This window comes from Capsicum annuum, chromosome 3, assembly GCF_002878395.1.
Source record: "Capsicum annuum cultivar UCD-10X-F1 chromosome 3, UCD10Xv1.1, whole genome shotgun sequence".
In the NCBI taxonomy this organism is placed as follows: domain Eukaryota; kingdom Viridiplantae; phylum Streptophyta; class Magnoliopsida; order Solanales; family Solanaceae; genus Capsicum; species Capsicum annuum.
The window spans coordinates 236,738,667-236,758,754 of NC_061113.1; the positions used below are offsets into that span (position 1 = coordinate 236,738,667).

A 20,088-nucleotide genomic window follows, 5' to 3' on the forward strand; every position below is an offset into this window, starting at 1 on the left:
GACTCAAAGACAAGAAAGGAAAAAAAAATTTATTTAGATAACTTACTCAAGAAAGATAAAACAAAAATACAAAGAAAAAAAAATATAATGAATGTCCCCATTTGAAACAAAGAAACGAAAAATTCATTTAAAAAGGACAGTCAACTCTAAAGATTATGCCATGCATTTTAGATTAAGCAGCTTGATCTTTTCATCCAAACTTTCTACCAATTGTTGTTGAGTTAATGGACTTGAAACTGAGTTGTCTCCTTAGGTCAATTGCATTTAAGACCTAATTCGGCTAGTGGTTCCCTGAAGGGTTTTCTCCAAAAAGCCTCTCTCATTTTCTTTTCCTCAGTTCACCATTGATTTATGGTGTCTATGAGGGTTTTTCACCATTGCGACTCTTTTATTTTCATTTCTCTCAACTCACAGTTGTTTTATGGTGCCCATAAGGGTTTTCATCGATAAGACTCTCTCATTTTATCTCTCTCAACTTACCATCGCATTATGGTAACCGTGAGGGTTTTCACCAATAAGACTCTCTCATTTTTATTTCTCTCCTGATTCCTTATGCTGAGGAAGATAAGTAGTTCCTAAAATGTATCATCATATGCACTGCATGCTTAGCCCTAACATTCTCAAAGATTGATCTGAAGGTCTTTCTTTTGTTGTAACTTGGCTTTTAGATAGGGTTAGAGAGAAAGGATAGCATGAGGCCCAAATGACACTTGAAGTGGGGTAGGACTTACAACTTTTGAAATCGACTCAAGCAATGAGGATTAACTCATGCCCCAGTTTCTTTTGACTGGGGAAATTCTAAATTATTTATTTGGTTGGACCGAGCCCTTAGTAGGGCAGCCTACGTATCTCACCCCGAGAAAGGAGAATCAGGTCATGCGTAGTTCTAACCGCTTATTTTGCTTGATTCCGATTTTTTTTTTCTTTTGACTTTTTTGTTGTGATTTTTCTGATTCTAATTTTCTCGACACTTTTTTCTTCCATTTTGGACACATTTTCCTCTCTTCTCTTTTTTGGAAACTTTCTAACTCTATTATTTTGCTCAATACTTTTCTTTTGAGTTTTGTTGACTCTATCTTGATTTCAAAAGAGGTGTATAAAAGAAAATAAAATTAAGGCTCAAATGGGGTAAATAAAGGATGACACAATGTTTGGATAGCTGAATGAAATGCCTTCGTCATATCAATCCTTGAAAATACTAGTACATAGCATACAATGTGAAAGTGCACGATCAACATCATTTATGACATGTTTTACCACACTAACTTGCCCCGAACATGTGTGTCACCTCTTTTTCTATACTTTTCAAACATACAACTCAACATTTGTTATACATCCCTCATATTAAATGACTCATCATGCGTTCGTGGAGTTGATTTTCTTTCTGTTTCTCTTGATAGGATCACACAGACACTGTTTGACTTAATTGAGCTATGTTTTTCAATTGATGACCAAGTTATTCTTATGATTCTCAAAATAATTGCCTTAATATTTAAAGAAGGCCTCAGCTTGTCACCAAATGTCTCAGCACTCTACCTATTTTCTCAGATGCTTTTTCTAACCTTAGCCTTCTGATTTCATGTTTCATGGTTAAATTGGACTTTAAGATCTGGCTAAAAATTCCGCAAGTATGTCATATCACTAGAGTCAACATAAAATATACTGTATAAAGAAAACAAATAAACAACACATATTTAAAACACAAAGGAAAAGGGACAATTCATTTAGTTGAAATAAAAGATAGAAGGGTTTGAACCTAAACGACAAAAGAACAAAACAAGATAGATCCCGAACTACCACCCTGACATAATTCAAAAAACAAAAAAGAAAATAAAATAAACTACCAGTCCTGTTCCTAGTAGGGAGTGGAGTAACTTTTCAATTGCTCAGCCTGACAACTTAGCTACTGGTTTGCATATCAGCATGACTAGAGCTTCCCTCACTGTCAATGTTCTGGACCATAATTGATCCATCTTGAATCATCTTTTCAATTTCTCTTTTCAAATCTCGACAATCTTTAATATTATGACCCTGAGCATCAGAATGATACACACATCGTACATTAAGATCAAAATTTCTTGAACGCTAATTAAGAGTGCACCCAAGGAGAGAAGTGATCTTTCCCCATTGTACTAATTTCTGAAATAAACTGGCATACGACTCTCCAATTGGTGTGAAGCTATCACTCAAATTTTGCCTTATTATATCATTTGGCTTGGATCGAAAATTAGGCTTAGACGGATTTTGGTATGCTTGTGGAGTTAGAGGATGACTCTGAGGAGTTGGTGTGTTCCAGTGTGGGTAAGATTGGGGTTGAACATGTGGTTGTGTGTTATATACTTGATATGAAGGTAGAGGAGCAAAGTATAATGGATTTTAGGAGTGATTATGTGGAGCTTGGGCATGAACTTGGGTTTGAGCCTGAGAGTAACGAAAATGGGGTCTTCTTGACCGTGCCCGCTGTACAACTATAATAGAAGATGCAACTTCCTCATTCTTTGTCTCCCCAAAACTTCCTGAACCCTTTTGAATTTCTTGAGTTGTCGCTTTCAATGTTGCAAAACTCATAATGCGACCAGTCTTAATTCCCTCTTCTATCATCTCCCCTATTTTAAGGACCTCAATAAATGACTTGCCTAATGCAGGTAACAAATGTTGATAATATATTTCATCCTGCGCTTGAATAAAAATCTCCATTATTTTGCTTTCTTTCATTGGCGGTTTTACTCTAGCAGCTTGTTCACGCCATCTGATTGCATACTCCCTGAAACTCTCAGTATTCTTCTTTTTTATACTAGTTAGGGATTTTTCACCAGGGATCAACTCCACATTGTATTGAAATTGTTGCACAAATTCATTAGCTAGGTCATCCCAACTAATCCACTTGTCAATGTCTTGGTCAATAAACCATTCCGAAGCTAGGCCTGAAAGACTCTCCCTGAAATAAGCCATGAGTAGTTCTTCCTTCCCTCCAGTGCCCCTTAATTGGTTGCAATAGCACCTCAAATGTGCCACTGGGTCCCATGTCCAACATACTTCTCAAACTTTGGCGTTTTAAAGCCAGGAGGAAGGTTGACACCTGGAAACATACATAAGTCCTTATATGAGACACTTTTGTAACCCCCAAGTCCTTGCAAGTTCTTCATAGCCAGTTTCAAACTTCTCAATTTTCTGGTCATTTCCTCTTTTTCTTCTGTCATTATAGGCTTCTCAGTGTTAGGAGGAAATTCAGGCAGGTGAGTGTCACCGTAAAGACCAGTCAACCTGAATGTAGGCTCGAAAGTGTAACGCTGATCACCAGTAATATTCAATACATGCTCTCTTGTAGAGTAAGGATGCACAACTTGTGGATGAACATCAAATGTAGGAGCTTCAGGTAGGGGTGGCGCCGCAAAAGCATGAACAACAGGTGGAGCTGAGTATGTGGTAGTATTGGATTGGGGAGTGAGGAAATGAACATTGGAAGTGGTTGGATATTGTTGCCCCGGAGTTGATCATGATGCATGTTGTGGCATATCAACAAAAATGGGAAATTGTACATGTGACACGACACCCCCTTCTAAGATAAGGGTGACTCAACTAGAGGTTGTGTACACAACGTGCACTACGAACTTGTTGCAGAAAGAATGACTCGGGTTATGCACATGATGTCAGATATAAAGCGGTAACACATAAAAGTAAAAAAACTGTAAATAAAGAGCACGTAGGCACTCAAAAATGATAAAACAATAACACAAAACAACACGAACAAAATGTCTATACACCTATAGTGTCAAACTAAGCCGATACCACTCCAAAATAAGCTCGAATTCTGAAAAATTATCCCCAGCGGAGTCGCCAGAGCTGTCACATCCCTTTTTTAACTCCAAAAAGATTAATTTTAAGGTTTTTTTTATTATTAAAGTAACAAAAAGATGAAATTTTTTTTTCAAAAAAAATTATTTACTTTTAAACTCAGAGTCGCCACTTGGAATAATCCGGTGTGTCAAGTCACCTTTGGAAAATCCTTTTCAAAATGATTTGACCCTTTAAAACTAGTTTGCGAACAGAGATTCTGGCTAAGGAATTCTATTGACCGAGGGGAAGATGTTAGGCACTCCTCGATCCCGTGGTTCGACCACGGTCGCTTGGTGGAGCGTATCGGCTAATTTGACACTACGAATGTATAAACCACACAAAAGCATGCAAAACAATCAATCAAACAAACAAAACAAAAACAATCCAAAATTTGATGTCCAGTCCAATTATATAGTCCAAAAATATAAAAAAATGCGAAAATGTAAACCTACGCTAACCTACACTAATCCTAAACTATACTCCAATACCTTAGCCGATGCCTCGGGCCTTCATCGCGATCATCTTCCGCCAACATAGTACGTCGGGGCATTCCCCGGTGAATAAATACAAATACCTCGGGGCATTCCCCGGCCAAATGAATACACTTTTTAAATACGGTAAACAAGACATTCAACAAATATTCCAACAACCCACCAATTCTAAATTTGTCTACCCGAGCCTACTTTTTGCCTACCCACTCGACGACATATCATGTTTAACATCAACAATGAATCAAAAACCACAATATTCACTTTTTACCGATTTTTGCAATTTCCGCCCCAAATTCATTCTCAAAGCAATTAACCAATTCTTCGACTACCAATCCAAGTTTTCACATTCAAAATCCAACTTCAACCAACACAAACAAAGATTTAAACGTGCCAAGCAACAAATCATCCACATTCACGCAAAATTTAAAAGGGAGCGAAGATAAAATTGGACCTCAATGCCGCTTTCAAAATCAATGTATTATTTTGATTAAACGAGATAAAATTTGCACCGAAGAACCTCGAATCAGACCCAACAACGAAATCCAGCTCGGTATCGCAAATTCTCCAAACAAATTTAAATCTAGGAACACTGCTTCAATATAAATTGAATAATTTGACGATAGATGGAAACCCGACACTGGACGGACGACAAAGATCGACACGGCTGGCTATTTTCTATTTGAAACTGTCCAGAACAATGAAGGACGAGATTGGGGAGATGGTTTTTCCGGACAGTCACATTTTTCGATGAAAGAATTGGAGAAGAAAAACCTTTACTCACTGATTTTTTCCTTTTATTTCTCCTCTCTCCCTCGATTTTCAATTACCCATTTTCTTTCTCCCAGATCCGTGTGTGCGCGTCAATGCTGTCACCAGTGCGTGTGTGTGCATTCCGCGATGGTGAGCTGGTGGCTTTGGTGTATTCCGGCGGGTGACGGGTGTACGGAGTTCAATGTTCAATGGTGGCACTGGATTTCGGTGAAGACCCGTCGAAAGATTGGAGTGGCGTGAGCTGATTTCTCTCCCCGATCCTCTCTTGGTTTCTCTCTTCCTCCCTTTCACGTCTATCTCTCCAAGCACTCTTTTTCTTTTACCTCTCCATCATCATTTGTGTGTTGTTTTGTGTGTCTATGCGCGAGTGTGGTGAGGCGAGTGTATTCGATAGTGTATGAGAAGATGGTGCGAGTATATGTTTTTTTTCTCTCCAAGATGTTGGTGTCTTTCTCTTTATGTATATCTTTTTTTTTTCTTTTTGGAGAAGAAATGTGTGGGCTGGTCACATGGGTAGGTAGGGTAGGAGGGTATTGAGTGGTGATGTGTCCTCTTTTAATTGGAGAGGTTGTTGGAATGTTTTAAAATAAGATAAAATTTGTTAGCATTTGTTATTTGGGATAAAGATAAAAATGAATAGATAAATAAATAAAATGGTGAGTTGGTTATTTATTTGTTTTTTTTGTGAAAAAATTATCATGCGGACATGATACGTGGTACGATAGGGTAAACGATAAAACTAAATTGTGAAGGAACAAAATAATGTGTCTACAAGTCCATTTATGATTTTCCTGTCATGACGTCACATTTCCTATTCTATTGATGCAAATTTTGTGAACAATACAAGCTACAAGAGTATCTCAATAAAATTAATGGTGTAAAGTAAAATTTTAATAAGACACTTTAAATATATATATAACACATACAAAAAAATAATTTAGAGTTATTTTTTTTATTTTTACGTAGTCATTTTCTTAGTATAGTGTTTTTGAATGATAATATAAAGTCTTACATTAATCTCATATAGTAATATTATTATTTATAAACCTAAGAATTAATTCTAGTTGGTAAGATATTACCTATGTGTTTGTAATATATTACCCTAAATGTTATTGTAAAATTTTATTTATTAATCTAAAAATTTAAATTTTTTAAATTTGAAATTCTAAAATATTTTTAATAAAAGTAGGTATAGTTTTTTGTATTTTTTTTCCTTTTTAACAATTATCTATATTAACATGGCTAAAGTGTGAATATATATACATAAAAAAATTATATTTTTCTTTTACAATTTATAATATGATTTAAGTAAAATAAAATTATAAAATTTATTATTAAAAAATTTTAAGAGCTGAAGCAGAGGTTTAATGTCTCCCCTAGCAGAGGGGAAAATGTTTTCTCTATGCGTGGAATGGTTCAAATTATGTTGTACCACAAAAAAGGATGGGTCAAATTTACAAAATCAGAGCATTAATAATCTTGCCGCACTATATAGCTTTTGTTGGTGATACTTTAAACTGTTATACAAAAGTAATTATTAAAATACTAACATATACTCATCATTTAAAATAATTTCTTTACTGTTCTCCCAAATTCACCAACCACACATATTAATATGCTCGTGATTTTAAAACTTTTTCCAATGATTGAACCCTGGATGTTTTGTACAAACTTCTTTTTTCTTGGACGTACCATAAAGGAACATTTGGTAGCACTTTTGGACGTTCTTGCTTTGATTAATATTTGTCGTTTAATAATAAAATGAAAAAGATGTTATATAGGTGATTAAACAATTGAGAGATGGAGATCCAAATTAAGGTGCATCTCAATTCTTCTAATTTAATTTGATTTAATTGAGTGGAAGTATCAATTTTCTCTACTTAAAAAAATGGTCCTCCCACTACACATTAAGATATTGTAAAATATATACCCTTTTTTTTACTGCTTGTAAAGCTACTTTTAATGGAAAGTTATATGGCATTTTAAAATCGTGACCAACTTCTAGCTCTTTGGTTGGATGCACGTTGAGTAATTCAAAAGAATATTAGTGCATAAGTCAAACATGGTTAAAAATAATATGTTTTAAGTTTAATCATGAAAATAAATAAGAAGGATTATTTACTTTGAAAATATTATATTTTTCGTGAAAAATATTTTTTTTCATACGAAACATACCCTAAATGTCTCATGTTAGTATGCAATAATTACCTTAAGTTTGTGTTGATTTTGCTCAATTTCTTTTAGGTCAGACGACAAGAAGTCATAAATGAGTCAACATTTAAGTTTGAAAAGGAATTTGAAGATATTAAATACTAATAATTGTTTTTCTTCTACGTTAAGTAGCTTTTAAAGAATATGCTTCTCTTAAATAAAGTATGGAATTAAGGAAGAGAGGATTAAAATCAAAGATATTTTTGTCTTCTAAAAAGGACCTCATTACACAATATGTCAATGTTTCCACCGGTATGGAAAAAGAGCCAAAAAGTTTATGCAGATTTTAATATATAATATTTTTGAGTATTTATTACCACCCTACGTATTGAGATTAATTAATCAATTCAAAAGAAGAAAATTATAGTAGTAATTAAAAAAATTGACGGCTAGTTCCCATATGATTTGTAAAGATAACCTAGCTAGGGCTCAGTTTTATTTTGGAAAAGGCTGAATCTTTGACTGGAAAAACTCAATAGACTTGTATTATAAACCTATCAATTAATAATTGATTGCCAATTTTCTGAATGAGTTGTTGTTATTGATTTTGACTAAAAAGGTTCTACTTCAACCACTGACATTCAACGGTCTGCATCACTCACCATCGATTTCAATTTGATGGTCCTGTTTTAATTTGATACGAAATTTAAGAAAATAAATTAAAAGAAAAAAAAGTATTTTTTTAAAAACAAACTAAAAATATAAATAAGACAAACGCATTGAAACATGGGTGTATTAAGACAAACTAAGTAAGATTCTTAGTTTTAAGGCAAAATCCATACGCAGCCCCCTTAAGTACGCATCATTTTTCACTTAGGCACCTCAAGTGGATATTGTTTCATTTTGGCACCTCAAGTATCCATAAGTGTGTCATTTTGACACCTTTTGTTGAGTTGGTCAGGTGCGTGTATTGCACCTCTATGAAGGCGCGTGAAAGCCATGATGTAGTGCCCAATTTGGCCCACCAACAATATATTCACTCATTTTCATTAATTTATACTTTTTTTCTTATTTTTATGCATCATTTTTGTTAATTTTAAGATTATTGAATGATGAAAATTATTGGGAGGGATTTAAAAATTAGATACATATTTAGGAGTTTGTCTTGCCAAAAATAATATATTACCTCAACGCCAATTAATTTATACTTCTTTCATATTTTTATCCGTTATTTTTGTCAATCTTAATTTATTTAACGGTGAGAATTATTGAGAGAAATTTATATACGCATTTAAAGGTTCGTGAAAAATAAATAATAAGCACCTTTTTTTTAATCATTAACTGCAAAATCGATGAAGAAAAATAAAAAATAAGCAACATCAACGAAGAAAAACTAAAAATCAAACAAAATTGATGAAGAAAAATTGAAAAATAAAGCTACATTAGTGAAGAAAAATTTAATTTAAATAAAATCAATAAAAAAAATTAAAATCGAAGCATAAAAACCAAGAAAAATCAGTGAAAAAAAATTGAAAATCGAAGCAAAATTGATGAAAGAAATTTAAAAATAAAGCTAAATCCGAGAAGAAAAATTAAAATCAGACAAAATCAATTAAATAAACTAAAAATTGAAGCAAAATTGATGAAGCAAATCTGAAAAAAATGAAGCTAAATTCATGAAGAAAATCTAAAAATCAACTAAAATTAGTGAAGAAAAATTTTAAAAAATGAAGCAAAATCGATGAAAAAAAATTAAAGATGATTGGGGTGCGGGGGTGGGGAGGAGGTGTGGGGTCTTTGAAGAAGATAAAGAGGGGAAGAAGAGAGGCGAGGTGAGTGGGGTGTTTGAAGAAAATATTAGCGGGGTGCATGGGATGGGGGTGACTTTCATCACTCACCATCGATTTCAATTTGATGGTCCTGTTTTAATTTGATACGAAATTTAAAAAAATAAATCAAAAAGAAAAAAGTACTTTTTTTAAAAAACAAACTGAAAAACTAATAAGACAAACGCATTGAAATATGGGTGTATTAAGACAAACTAAGTAAGATTCTTAGTTTTAATGGGCACTGAATTTTAATAATTTTTGAATCATTAATTTTAAATTTAAAATGTGGGTAATATATTTTGTGATCCTATATTTTCCATGTGAAATATTCAAAGTAAAAAACTTTACAAAATATAGAAATAGACATTATTTTTGGACAAATAACAGTTGGAGTAATATTTTTTATTTAAAAAAATGAGAAAATACTTATTGAAGAGTAATGCTTTCCATAGACATCTCCTCTAAATTTATTTATATTTCTTCAAAAAAAATAATAATTATATTAGTAGAAAGGAACTTTTCTAGTATGCTTTATCTTCATCTCTAGATAGTCCTGAATAAGATGTTTCATAACAAATAGAAGGATAGGAATGAAAACACATTCTATAACAAACAAATTGAATTTAATGTTCATTTGTCTTCATGTTGAAATTTGTCCGACATTTCACATTAAAGTTTATATTATCAGGGGGAATATATTTTTAGTTATTTAATAATATATTTTAAAACATTCTCTTACATGTACGTGTGTCAGATTCCCTTTGTGCATTATTTTAATATAATGAATCATACATCATATTAATATGTATGACATTAAGGAGGACGCAACATCTCATCTAGTTTAATATTTTCTCCGTTCGCTTTAACTTGATACAAATTTTCTAATTAAATTTTTATTTTTACTTATTATTTTTGATATATTAAGAAAAAAGAATTTCTTTTTTTCTATTTTACTCTTAGCATTAGTTAATTTTTCTTCAAATTATTAAGAAAAGAGATTTTTTTTTCTCTTTTACCCTTAGCATTAGTTATTTTTCTTCAAATTAATTTAAAGACACAATATAAACATCATTTAATAGGTTTACTATAACAAAATAACCATATTATTAATTATTTTTAACTGATGTATCAATTTAAATTATAACAAGTAAAATCAACCGGACAAAATAGAATTTAATAAATCTTGTTTAAAAGACTATCCCGTACAATAAAGCTTGATATGTACGAAATTCGAAAATAAATGTCTTCTCTACGAGTAAATTTCATTCATGGTCACTTAATTTTGTGTCTATTACGCATGTCACTTTTTTTTTTTTATTTATTACACAAAATCATTTAACTTTGCTCCGACCATCACAAAAGTCACTTATGAATGAATTTACAATAATCCCATTAAAAAAAATGTGGCAGCCTTAATTATTTCTTAATTTTAATTTAAGTGAATATATAATATATTACTCATATCTTAACCCTTTTTATATGTGCACAACCCAATTTTCTTTATGAATTATTTAATGAAAGAATACCAATTTCTTAATAGATTAGACTATCTAATGAAGACGTTTCATAAAAAAAGTTCTGGTTGATATTTTTATAAAATATTTCATAATATTGCATTCATCTGTCAAAAAAGTACATCGAATAAGAGTGATAAATAAGATAAATTCTTCAAAACACATAAAATAGAAATACATTTATGATATTATTTTTTTAAAAAAATTATTTTACTTCTTTGAAGATAAATAAACATGCTAAATATAGTTTTAAAATAAATTTTTTTAATTATGTCATTGAATAAGTATTGTCAAAATTTGTACAAATAATGTTATTGACGGTTGTGTTAATAAAAGTTATAAAATATAAGTAATTTAATAGATAATTTATTTCACAAAAATATCAATCAATTTTTTTTTTTTATGAAAATAGTCTTGACTAGGTCGCCTAATCTATTGAAAATTTGATATTCTTTCATTATATAATCCATAAGAAAAATCGGGTTGGACACATATAAAAAAGGTCAAGATATGGGTAACATATTATATTTTCTTAAATTAAAATTAAGAACTAATTAAGGTTGCCACATCATTTTTTCAATGGGATTATTGTAATATCCTACCATAGTGACTTTTGTGATGGCCGAAGCAAAGTAAAGTGAATTTTGTGTAATGAATAAAATAAAAATGACTTTTGTGTAATAGACACAAAGTTAAGTTATCGGATGAAATTTACTCCCTTCTCTAGTTTGAAAAATATTAGACTTCTCCTTTACCTTCTTAATGCAAAATTTGATATTATTACTTCTTTAATTTTTTGTGTACTCGTCTATTAGCTAGGAAAGTTTTCCTTTTCTTTTTCTAAATGAAAATAGAAAATCAAACATTTATGCTAGTTAAACTCTTTAACCTTGAATAGTGAATATGTATTCATTAGCATGCACAATTTACTTGTATAATACTACATTCATTCAAAACAAAAAGAAGAAGACCAATCTAATTTGTCTATCTTCTTTTCATTTCTTTTTTTAACAAATAAGAAAAAAGTTAATTTATCATTCAACTATAAATGAAATTGTTTATTTTTGCTCTCCGTCAATAAATAATGGCAAAATTCCCCATGTCTACCAAACTAGCCTACATTATTTTCCTTTTTCCACTGACAAAAAATGAATGCCGCCACAATTCACTTGATTTCAATTGAATAAGAGCATAAATAATCATTTTCGGAAAGTTCTAGGGCATATTTGATCTATTTCCAGGAGAAAACATATTTACTCTGAATAATTAAATCTCAACTAATCTTTTAATAATGACAGATCACGTCTTCCATTCAGAGAAAAATTACAAGAAATGGAGACAGTAGAAAATGGAGAGATTTTACTATTCTTTTTATAAATAGTACAATATATACCAAGAGAAAACTTACAGCTTATCAAAAAAAAAAAAAGAGAAAACTTACACAAAATATGAGCAGATATATAGAGAGAGCTCTAACTTAATTATACAAACATATCAACAAGAACTAAACAAAGGAATTAATCTACGAAATCATTTAGATCAATGCCCGTTAATAAATACATAAGTGAAATTTCAAGTACTACTATATGTTATACTAATATATTTTAGGTAGCTTCCACAGTTTGCAGCTTGGGGATGTTGTTTTCTACATTTGTTGCCTCAACTCCACAATTAACGTCATGCGGACACGTGGCAACATGTGATTTCTCTGTACAAGTTAGTAAACCTGCAAGCTTCACAATGTCAATAATCTGTTCATGTGTGAGTTCTGGAAGCTTCTTGTTAGCATTTGTGTTATCATCTGCCACAATTACTGCTGGCTTTTGTATTTCTGGAAGTTTTTGTTCCTTTAGGATGACCTTCTCCTTTTTGCTGTATATTGCGTACAGCACAATTTGGAGTACACCAAATATGAATCCCAATACATTTGGAGCCTATAAATAAAACATCATAACAAGGGGAAGCTAGTACGTTAGAAAATTGATAAAATAAACAATATTTTACGTTAACATGGAAAATATAACATGCCAATAGTTAAATAACTTACAGCAATGTTAATGTCTTTTAGTAGAAGACCATAGAAGAACCACATAACAGCACTTAAAGTGAGGAAAACTGAGAGGAGAAGTGGCATGTATTCCACACTCTTTGTTTTGATTACTTGTCTCTGCATGAAATGAAAAAAAAAAATCAAAAATCGATATATATATATATATATATATATGTTATCGAATATGTAAATAATTTTCTCGTAAAATTACTTACCACAATGCCTAAAGGTGCAACAAAGACACTTAAGGCGAAAATAAGGCAAATCCATCCAACTATTTGTCCACGAACAACTCCTTTGAATAGAAATTGAGTAACCAAGACTATTGCACCAAATCCACCAACTACTGTTAGAAGTAGCATTTTCACTGTATGGACCTGCATTAATTTTATCACAAATATATATACGTCAAATTTATGTGTTATTCCCCCTTAATTAGGCAAAAGAAAGTTTAATTTATTGTAAAACCTTACGTACCCTGGCTTTCTTTGGCGCGTAGAAAAGGTAGAGACCAACGTAGATAGTCTCAATGAATATACCAAAGGAGTTTATTGTTATGAGTAGGGTGACATTGGTCTTCAAAAATGCATAGTATATCCAAAGCATAGAGCTAAAGAGAGCAATCACATATGGAATTGATTGATACCCTTCAGCTGTTTTCTTCTTGTAAATAGTGTAAAACGTTGGTCTACAAAAGTATGATATATAAAATAGTGTTACTCAAGTTATAAGATAAATATATTGAAAATTTTCATAAAATATGAGTACTAAATAAATGGAAACTCACATTGGAGAAAGGAACACGATGAACGAGATAATGTTACCTGAAAATTGCAAAAAGAAAAACAAAATAACAAGTTTGTTAAATAATATTTTTCGGGCTAGGGTTAATGTTATGAACAAATGATAAGTTGATAGAGAAATATTATGTTCAAGAAGATCATTTTGTTAAAAATAACAATAAAGAAAAAGCAAGAAAAATGGATATATTTACCAAGGACACCAAAAGCAAAAGCCCAATGACCAGAAATACCAGTCATCTTTCTTTTTTAATGTTTCTAAAATCTAAACAAAGAATTGCAGATTTCTAGCACTTTGTCTCTCACCCAAAATGCTAGAGTTGCAAAAGACAACAAAATTTAATTTCTATTTGGCTGTGAAATGAGAGGAGGGCTTGGTTCACATATTTATACATGCAAGGGATGGGAAATTAGCTAGATGGAACATTAAAATTAAAATAATATCCCAAAAATTAAAAAAAAATGTAGCCTTTTCCTTTTTCTTGTAATGTATTTAGATAATTATTTCGGATTTGTCTGGCCATGAGAATTATTTATTCTTCTTAAGAAAAAGTAGACAGTTTGTTACATTAAAGCTCTCGCTATGCACAAAGTGTACTATACGCAGTCTTACCTTGCATTTTTGCCAGAGGTTGTTTCCCAGGCTTGCGTGACCACCTGATCACATGACAATAACTTTACCAGTTACTTTAAGGCTTTCCTTATTTATTCTTATCTGAAAGTTTTTTCGCTTTATTTGGAATTTGAATAACACCCAAATGAAAATGGATCTTCAATTCGAACTTAAAAATTTCCAAATTCATTAAAAAAATATTTGTAACAGTATGTACTATGTAGTAACTCGTATATTCAAATCTAGTATATGAAATTATGTGACTATTTATGGTGAGATATTACTCTTTTAGAGCAGAGCCGATTATATGTGTCAAGTTAGTCGGATTAGATGATTTTGCCTATTTTTGGAAATTGAGGAGTATAAATCCTATTTTTAATAAGTATATTCAAATTTTAAATATTTTTTGTAAAAAAATATAATCAAATACTACTTTATTCAACTTTAAAGGTTTCAAATAAAATGAATAATATTTAATTAAAGTGCAAATATGAATGAGGGTGCCATGACAGTATGCTCTGATTAATTCGTAGGGTCCCATGAAAACTCTTTTGTTATGTCATATCCAAATCCTTTGAATCACTAATACTTGTACAGCTCAAACTTTATTTTTTGGACTGTTTTGATTCTTCTTTCATTTTCTGTTAAATGAGCCACAACTCATCAAAAATAGTCTAGAAACTATATATGAAGGGGCCAATCAAAGCCACCAATTTGCATCAATAATAGAGTTGGGGCCATCAAAATTTGGCTACGGTAGCTATTGAGATTTGAGAAGGTCATAACTTTGCCGTTGATCGATGAATGTTGCGTCTAATTCAATCTCAAAAAAATAATTTATGAAGCGTGAATTGTCGAAAGACTACATAAAGAGATGTCGGCCATTTGTAATGAGCCGATTAGTTAGGGATTCAACGATGTTTATATGCATAGTGTATAATGAAATGAAATGGATATAATTTCCATGTTTTTGTTAAAAAAAAAAAAAAAAAGAGTAAATGGTGGTGATATGTTTAGCGTAACGTGTTCTTGTGCACATGAATTTGGGCATAAAATGGACTAATCGTGTGAATATCTAACTGCAAAACTTGGATTAAATGGTGCAATAGCCTAATTCATTAATTGTCTCCACTGGAAGCTCTAATCACAAATTAATCAGTTGAATACGTGTGTTATCTCTGACGAATACAAACCATAAATCTCAAAACAAATAAATTGTGTGTTTACCATAACTATCTTATTTTTCTTTTCTTTCTTTGATGAGGTTCATTTTCTTTTGCGTAGATGAAAGCTTAATCTATAAAACAAACACTATTACACTATATATACATTAGTAGATAAAAGCTTAATTTATAACAAACAATAATACATTATGTTAAAAGTATTTTTCGAGTGATTTAACCTATAAAATACAATAATTATGCATGGCTATGTTGGCACCAACAGTCTAAAGTACTTAATGATTGTGGAATACCATTCTTACGTAACTCGTGAATAATGCTTGTTAATCACAATGATTGAACTCGAGATGCTTCAAATCATCTTATTCTATAATTGCAAGATATAATTGTGGAACGTGTCATACGTAGGGTGACAAAATCAATCAATGAAAATATGACTTGTTAAACTTATTCAAGTTTGAGTAGGTTAGTGATTCATCTATTTATCAACTCTATTTGACTCACCCAATTCAATCATTTTTAAAAGGCAAAAATTCATTTTTGAAAGGCAAAAATTTAGTAACTTTTAGTCCATAATTATTCAATCATTTTTAAAAGGCAAAAATTCAGTAACCTTCCTCCATTTCCATCCCTCAACCCCCCCCCCCCCCTCCCTCTTTCCATTCTTTTATTTTTTATAATTTCAAAAATAGTATATTTGTATATACACTGTGCAAAATGTATATATACATATTCAATATACATTCTGCAAATATATATACAGATAGATATATAGTTATTGAATATACACTATGATAATATACAAACATTCAGATATACAATTGAAAAAAAAAAATTAGATGTACATATACAATTAACAACTTATACAATATGACTTGTATAATTGACATATACACTTGACATATAAGACTTATACATATACAACTTATACAATTACATCATATATACAATTAATGTACAACTTATACATATACGCATATATAATTGACACATAATATACAATTGATAACAATTTAGTTGAATTAAGAAAATCTTCTATGAAAAAATACAGCGAATGTGTTGGGATAACACAAAATATCAGAAAATTTAGAAGAAGAAATAGAAAAAAAAAAATTCTTTGATATATGTTAGAATAAACTTTGAGATCTATTGAATTAGGGGGAATACATACTGCCGCTAAAACGTCCAATAAAAGAATGATCCATTACCGCTAAACACTCCAATTAGCTAAGAGATAAAACAAAAACTTAATTATGAGAGAGAAAATTTACTTGTCTTTAATATATACATTAACCATGCAATGTAATTATTAAAAATTATTAACTATAAATTGTAATTTTTTAAAATATTAATCATATCATGTAATTATTAAATTATTCTATCTATAATGTATAATTTTTCATTTTTAAAAAGTTTTATTTAACAATCTTGACTCATTTATCTCAACCAACTTTGGACATAATTAATCAGGGATACACTTGTTAATTTCAGACCATTTTAACAGACTTAAAATCGCTCGTTTTTCACACCCCAATAATTGTATGCAATATCACTTTCAATGAAATAGAACAGTAATTACTAAATGTACCCTTTAATAAAACTTTTGATTTTACCATAGGGGCTGCTACAAATTTGGACGTTCTTTGTTTAACCTTAGTACTAGTATTTTATTAATAAGCACCATGCATGTATAAAGTATAAACCTTACTTGTTTGATTCTGATTTCTCATGCAAAAAGTATAAATTATGATTGTTAAAAGGGTCTCATCTTTAATAAAGTAAGATGGCAAAAATTGAAAGATTGAGATCCAAAAATGCATTCTCACATCCTCCAAATTGCGTGGAGAACTCAAATTTATACACTCTATGTGTTATATAATGTAGAAAATTAATGAATTAATGGTCCTTCCCACTTATTCCATCATTTTCTATAGTTAAAGTGTATTTAATATCTTTTAAAGAAAAAGCATATCATTTTAAAATCGTGATGGTTGCTAATTATTTAAATATAATGTCTTATGTATATCGGTCTACTTCAACGATTCAATAAGAATCCCCCACTAAAGTTTGTCAAACGCAGGGGCTACTCATCCAGTGACTTGGTTCGATTTTTTTATTTATTCATGTAATTTATTAATTGTTTATTTTTATACGAGTTAAATTGTTGTTGAACTAATAAGATATAGGCTGATTTGGTTAAAAGTCATGATATATTATACGGTTATCAGTACTAAAGTTATTGATTAAGCAGTTTATTCAATATTATATAAAAATTAGACAATTTAATCTCAAATTGGTAGCACGTTATTTATAAGATTCTAAACTATTCCCAAACTGTTAATCAAATATTTGTTATTAAATTATCAATTATGATTCGATTTTAAATACACCTAACCAAACGTGGTTCAAAAGGTTTTGTTGGTAAACCCCATATTTTTTTACTGGTATAGAATGTATTTCGCATTCTTAAATTTATGATGTCCTATAGATAAGAAATACTATACCTATTACAAGTCACACAAATTATTTGACTCGATAAGAAGAGATTATCAATATTGAAAAGAAAAAGGCAGTAGTGGGTATATCAAAATAAAATGTCCTCCATTAATTAGGAACAACTCTTTATTTTTATTTTTTTTAAAAATAATTTTATACGAAAATATAATGACCGATAAAGTCGTAAAGAGCAAGAAAAAAGTGATTGGGCTCATGCCCACAAGAGTTGGGCCAAAAAGAAAATGGGTTGGTTCTCCCTCTTCGTGCGCTATGAACTTGCAAAAGTTGTTCAAGTCTATAAAATATATTACCACTTCTTTTTTAACAAAAAAAATAAAATATTTTTTAGAAATAGACATAAATAATTGTCTATCAAAAAAATAATCAACAAATAAACAATATACTAGTTCAGGTGTACGCGCCTCGCACGTGTACCTCATTTTAATGATCAAAATAATACAATTGAACCTAACTTTTACACAAAAAAATTTTCAAAACAGAAATTTCAAAATAATAAAAGTGAACCTAACCTTTACCTTAAAAGATTTCCCAAAATCTACGGACTTTTGTTACCACCTGTAAAACACAACAACACACTACAATAAAAGTGATATCAAAATAATAAAATTAAATCTAACATTTACACATAAAAATTTCTCAAAGCCGATCGACATTCATCTACGGTCTGTAAACTACCAAAAAGTAGTACGCTAATAGAGATATTAAAACAATACAATTAAACTTAATTAACTTTTACCTAACAAAATTCCTCAAAGATTCAAAACAATACAATTAAATTTAACCTTTAAACAAAGCATTTATTTTAAAGCCAACCGACATTCATCTACGACCTGTAAACAATAAAAATATAATACGATAATGATCACAAAACTCCGGTCTTCGATGAAAATAATTCTGTCAGAGCGAAATATATATATATGTTGAATTCTAATTTTAAATAAATTGACAAATTTCTAGACGTTTTCTTTTTCCAAAAATAAAGCAATTTTTCAAAAGCAGGACATATTTTTGTTGTTCTGATATATATGTTGATTTTATTTCAAACAATCTAAGTTGTACAATCCTAGTCTTAGACTAATAAAGTTAACTTTTACTTCTACTGCCGTATTTATGTGCCAAAAATAAGTAATATAATATGGCTAGGACTCTTATTTGCCAAAAATAAGGCAGAATAGTTAGGACTTTTTGAATAATGACGGTTCATTATTTATCTAAAAATATAGTATTTATGTATAATTATAATTTGAAAAAAATACTAAAAAGATGATTTTGTTTAAATGAGAGCGTCTTAATGAAGGGTAAAAAGTTCAAATCGATTTTCTAAGGTTATTCACGCTTTTAATATATTATAGATATAGATTATAGATATAGATATAGATATAGATACATAAATATACATTTGAATCCAAAATAGTATATATATTTTTTTATATCTTTGATTAGTGGATGTTCTTATTTTTAACCGGTTAGACCAAATGTATATATAGCTTGCCCTTGTTTTTTTTTGTTCTTAAGAAGGTGGTATTCAGTCAAATCCATCAAAAAAAAAAAATTTAGGTATTCGTAGCCAATAAGAAGTAAATAACCATACCATCATCTTAATTACGTCTAATTGTATACATGTACTATAGTACTATTCAGTACCTACACGAAATTAGTTCGTTCTAAACTTGTTAAAAGTATATTCTATAATCGTTAATAACATGTATCTTTTTCCTGCTTAAATTTCACTTTTTTTCCTTTATAAAGGTAACTATTAAGTTAAGGATTTAATTACTTTAATACACTAACCATTGTATATAAACCTTTTTTTTTTCTTTTACATATCATGTTATGTAAAAGATACTAGTTAGTAACTGTTCATAACGAGTGAAATTAGTAACCAGAAAATAAAACAGATAACCTGCTATAAAAGGTATAGTATAGTGATGGTTTAAATTTAGTTACATATAAGCGTATATAAGTTATATCTCTATGTTAAATATATCTATAATTAAGTTGGTTAGTTCATTTAATTAAACTGATGATAGTTTATTTGAAATTCTCTTGACGGTCATGAAGGAGTCTTTGCCAAAAACGAAGTGTTCCAAGCTAGGGCTTGGGATTACAGGGGCGGAGCTACATGTGCTCCAGGAGTTCATCCGAATCTCATTTGACGAAAAATTATACTGTTTTAATACTATTTTCACATGATTGAAAATGTTTTTTTATGCATATATAGCAGATGTTGAACCCCTTTCGATTAGTTCGTATATTTACTTCCGAACCCCCTCAATGAAAAACCTGGCTCCGCCACTGCTTGGGATTACAGGGGCGGAGCTACATGTGCTTCAG

The 20,088-nt window shown here is 30.3% G+C and overlaps 1 protein-coding gene across 1 annotated transcript; it reads right to left on the reverse strand.

The window, feature by feature from the left end:
- Window positions 1-12,197: 12,197 nt before the first annotated feature.
- On the reverse strand, window positions 12,198-13,683 carry LOC107856008 (bidirectional sugar transporter N3-like). Its single transcript, NM_001324725.1, is given in 6 exon segments — window positions 12,198-12,527; window positions 12,641-12,760; window positions 12,859-13,020; window positions 13,121-13,331; window positions 13,431-13,467; window positions 13,638-13,683. Coding segments are annotated over 6 exon segments (906 nt in total).
- Between the last annotated feature and the right edge of the window lie 6,405 nt (window positions 13,684-20,088).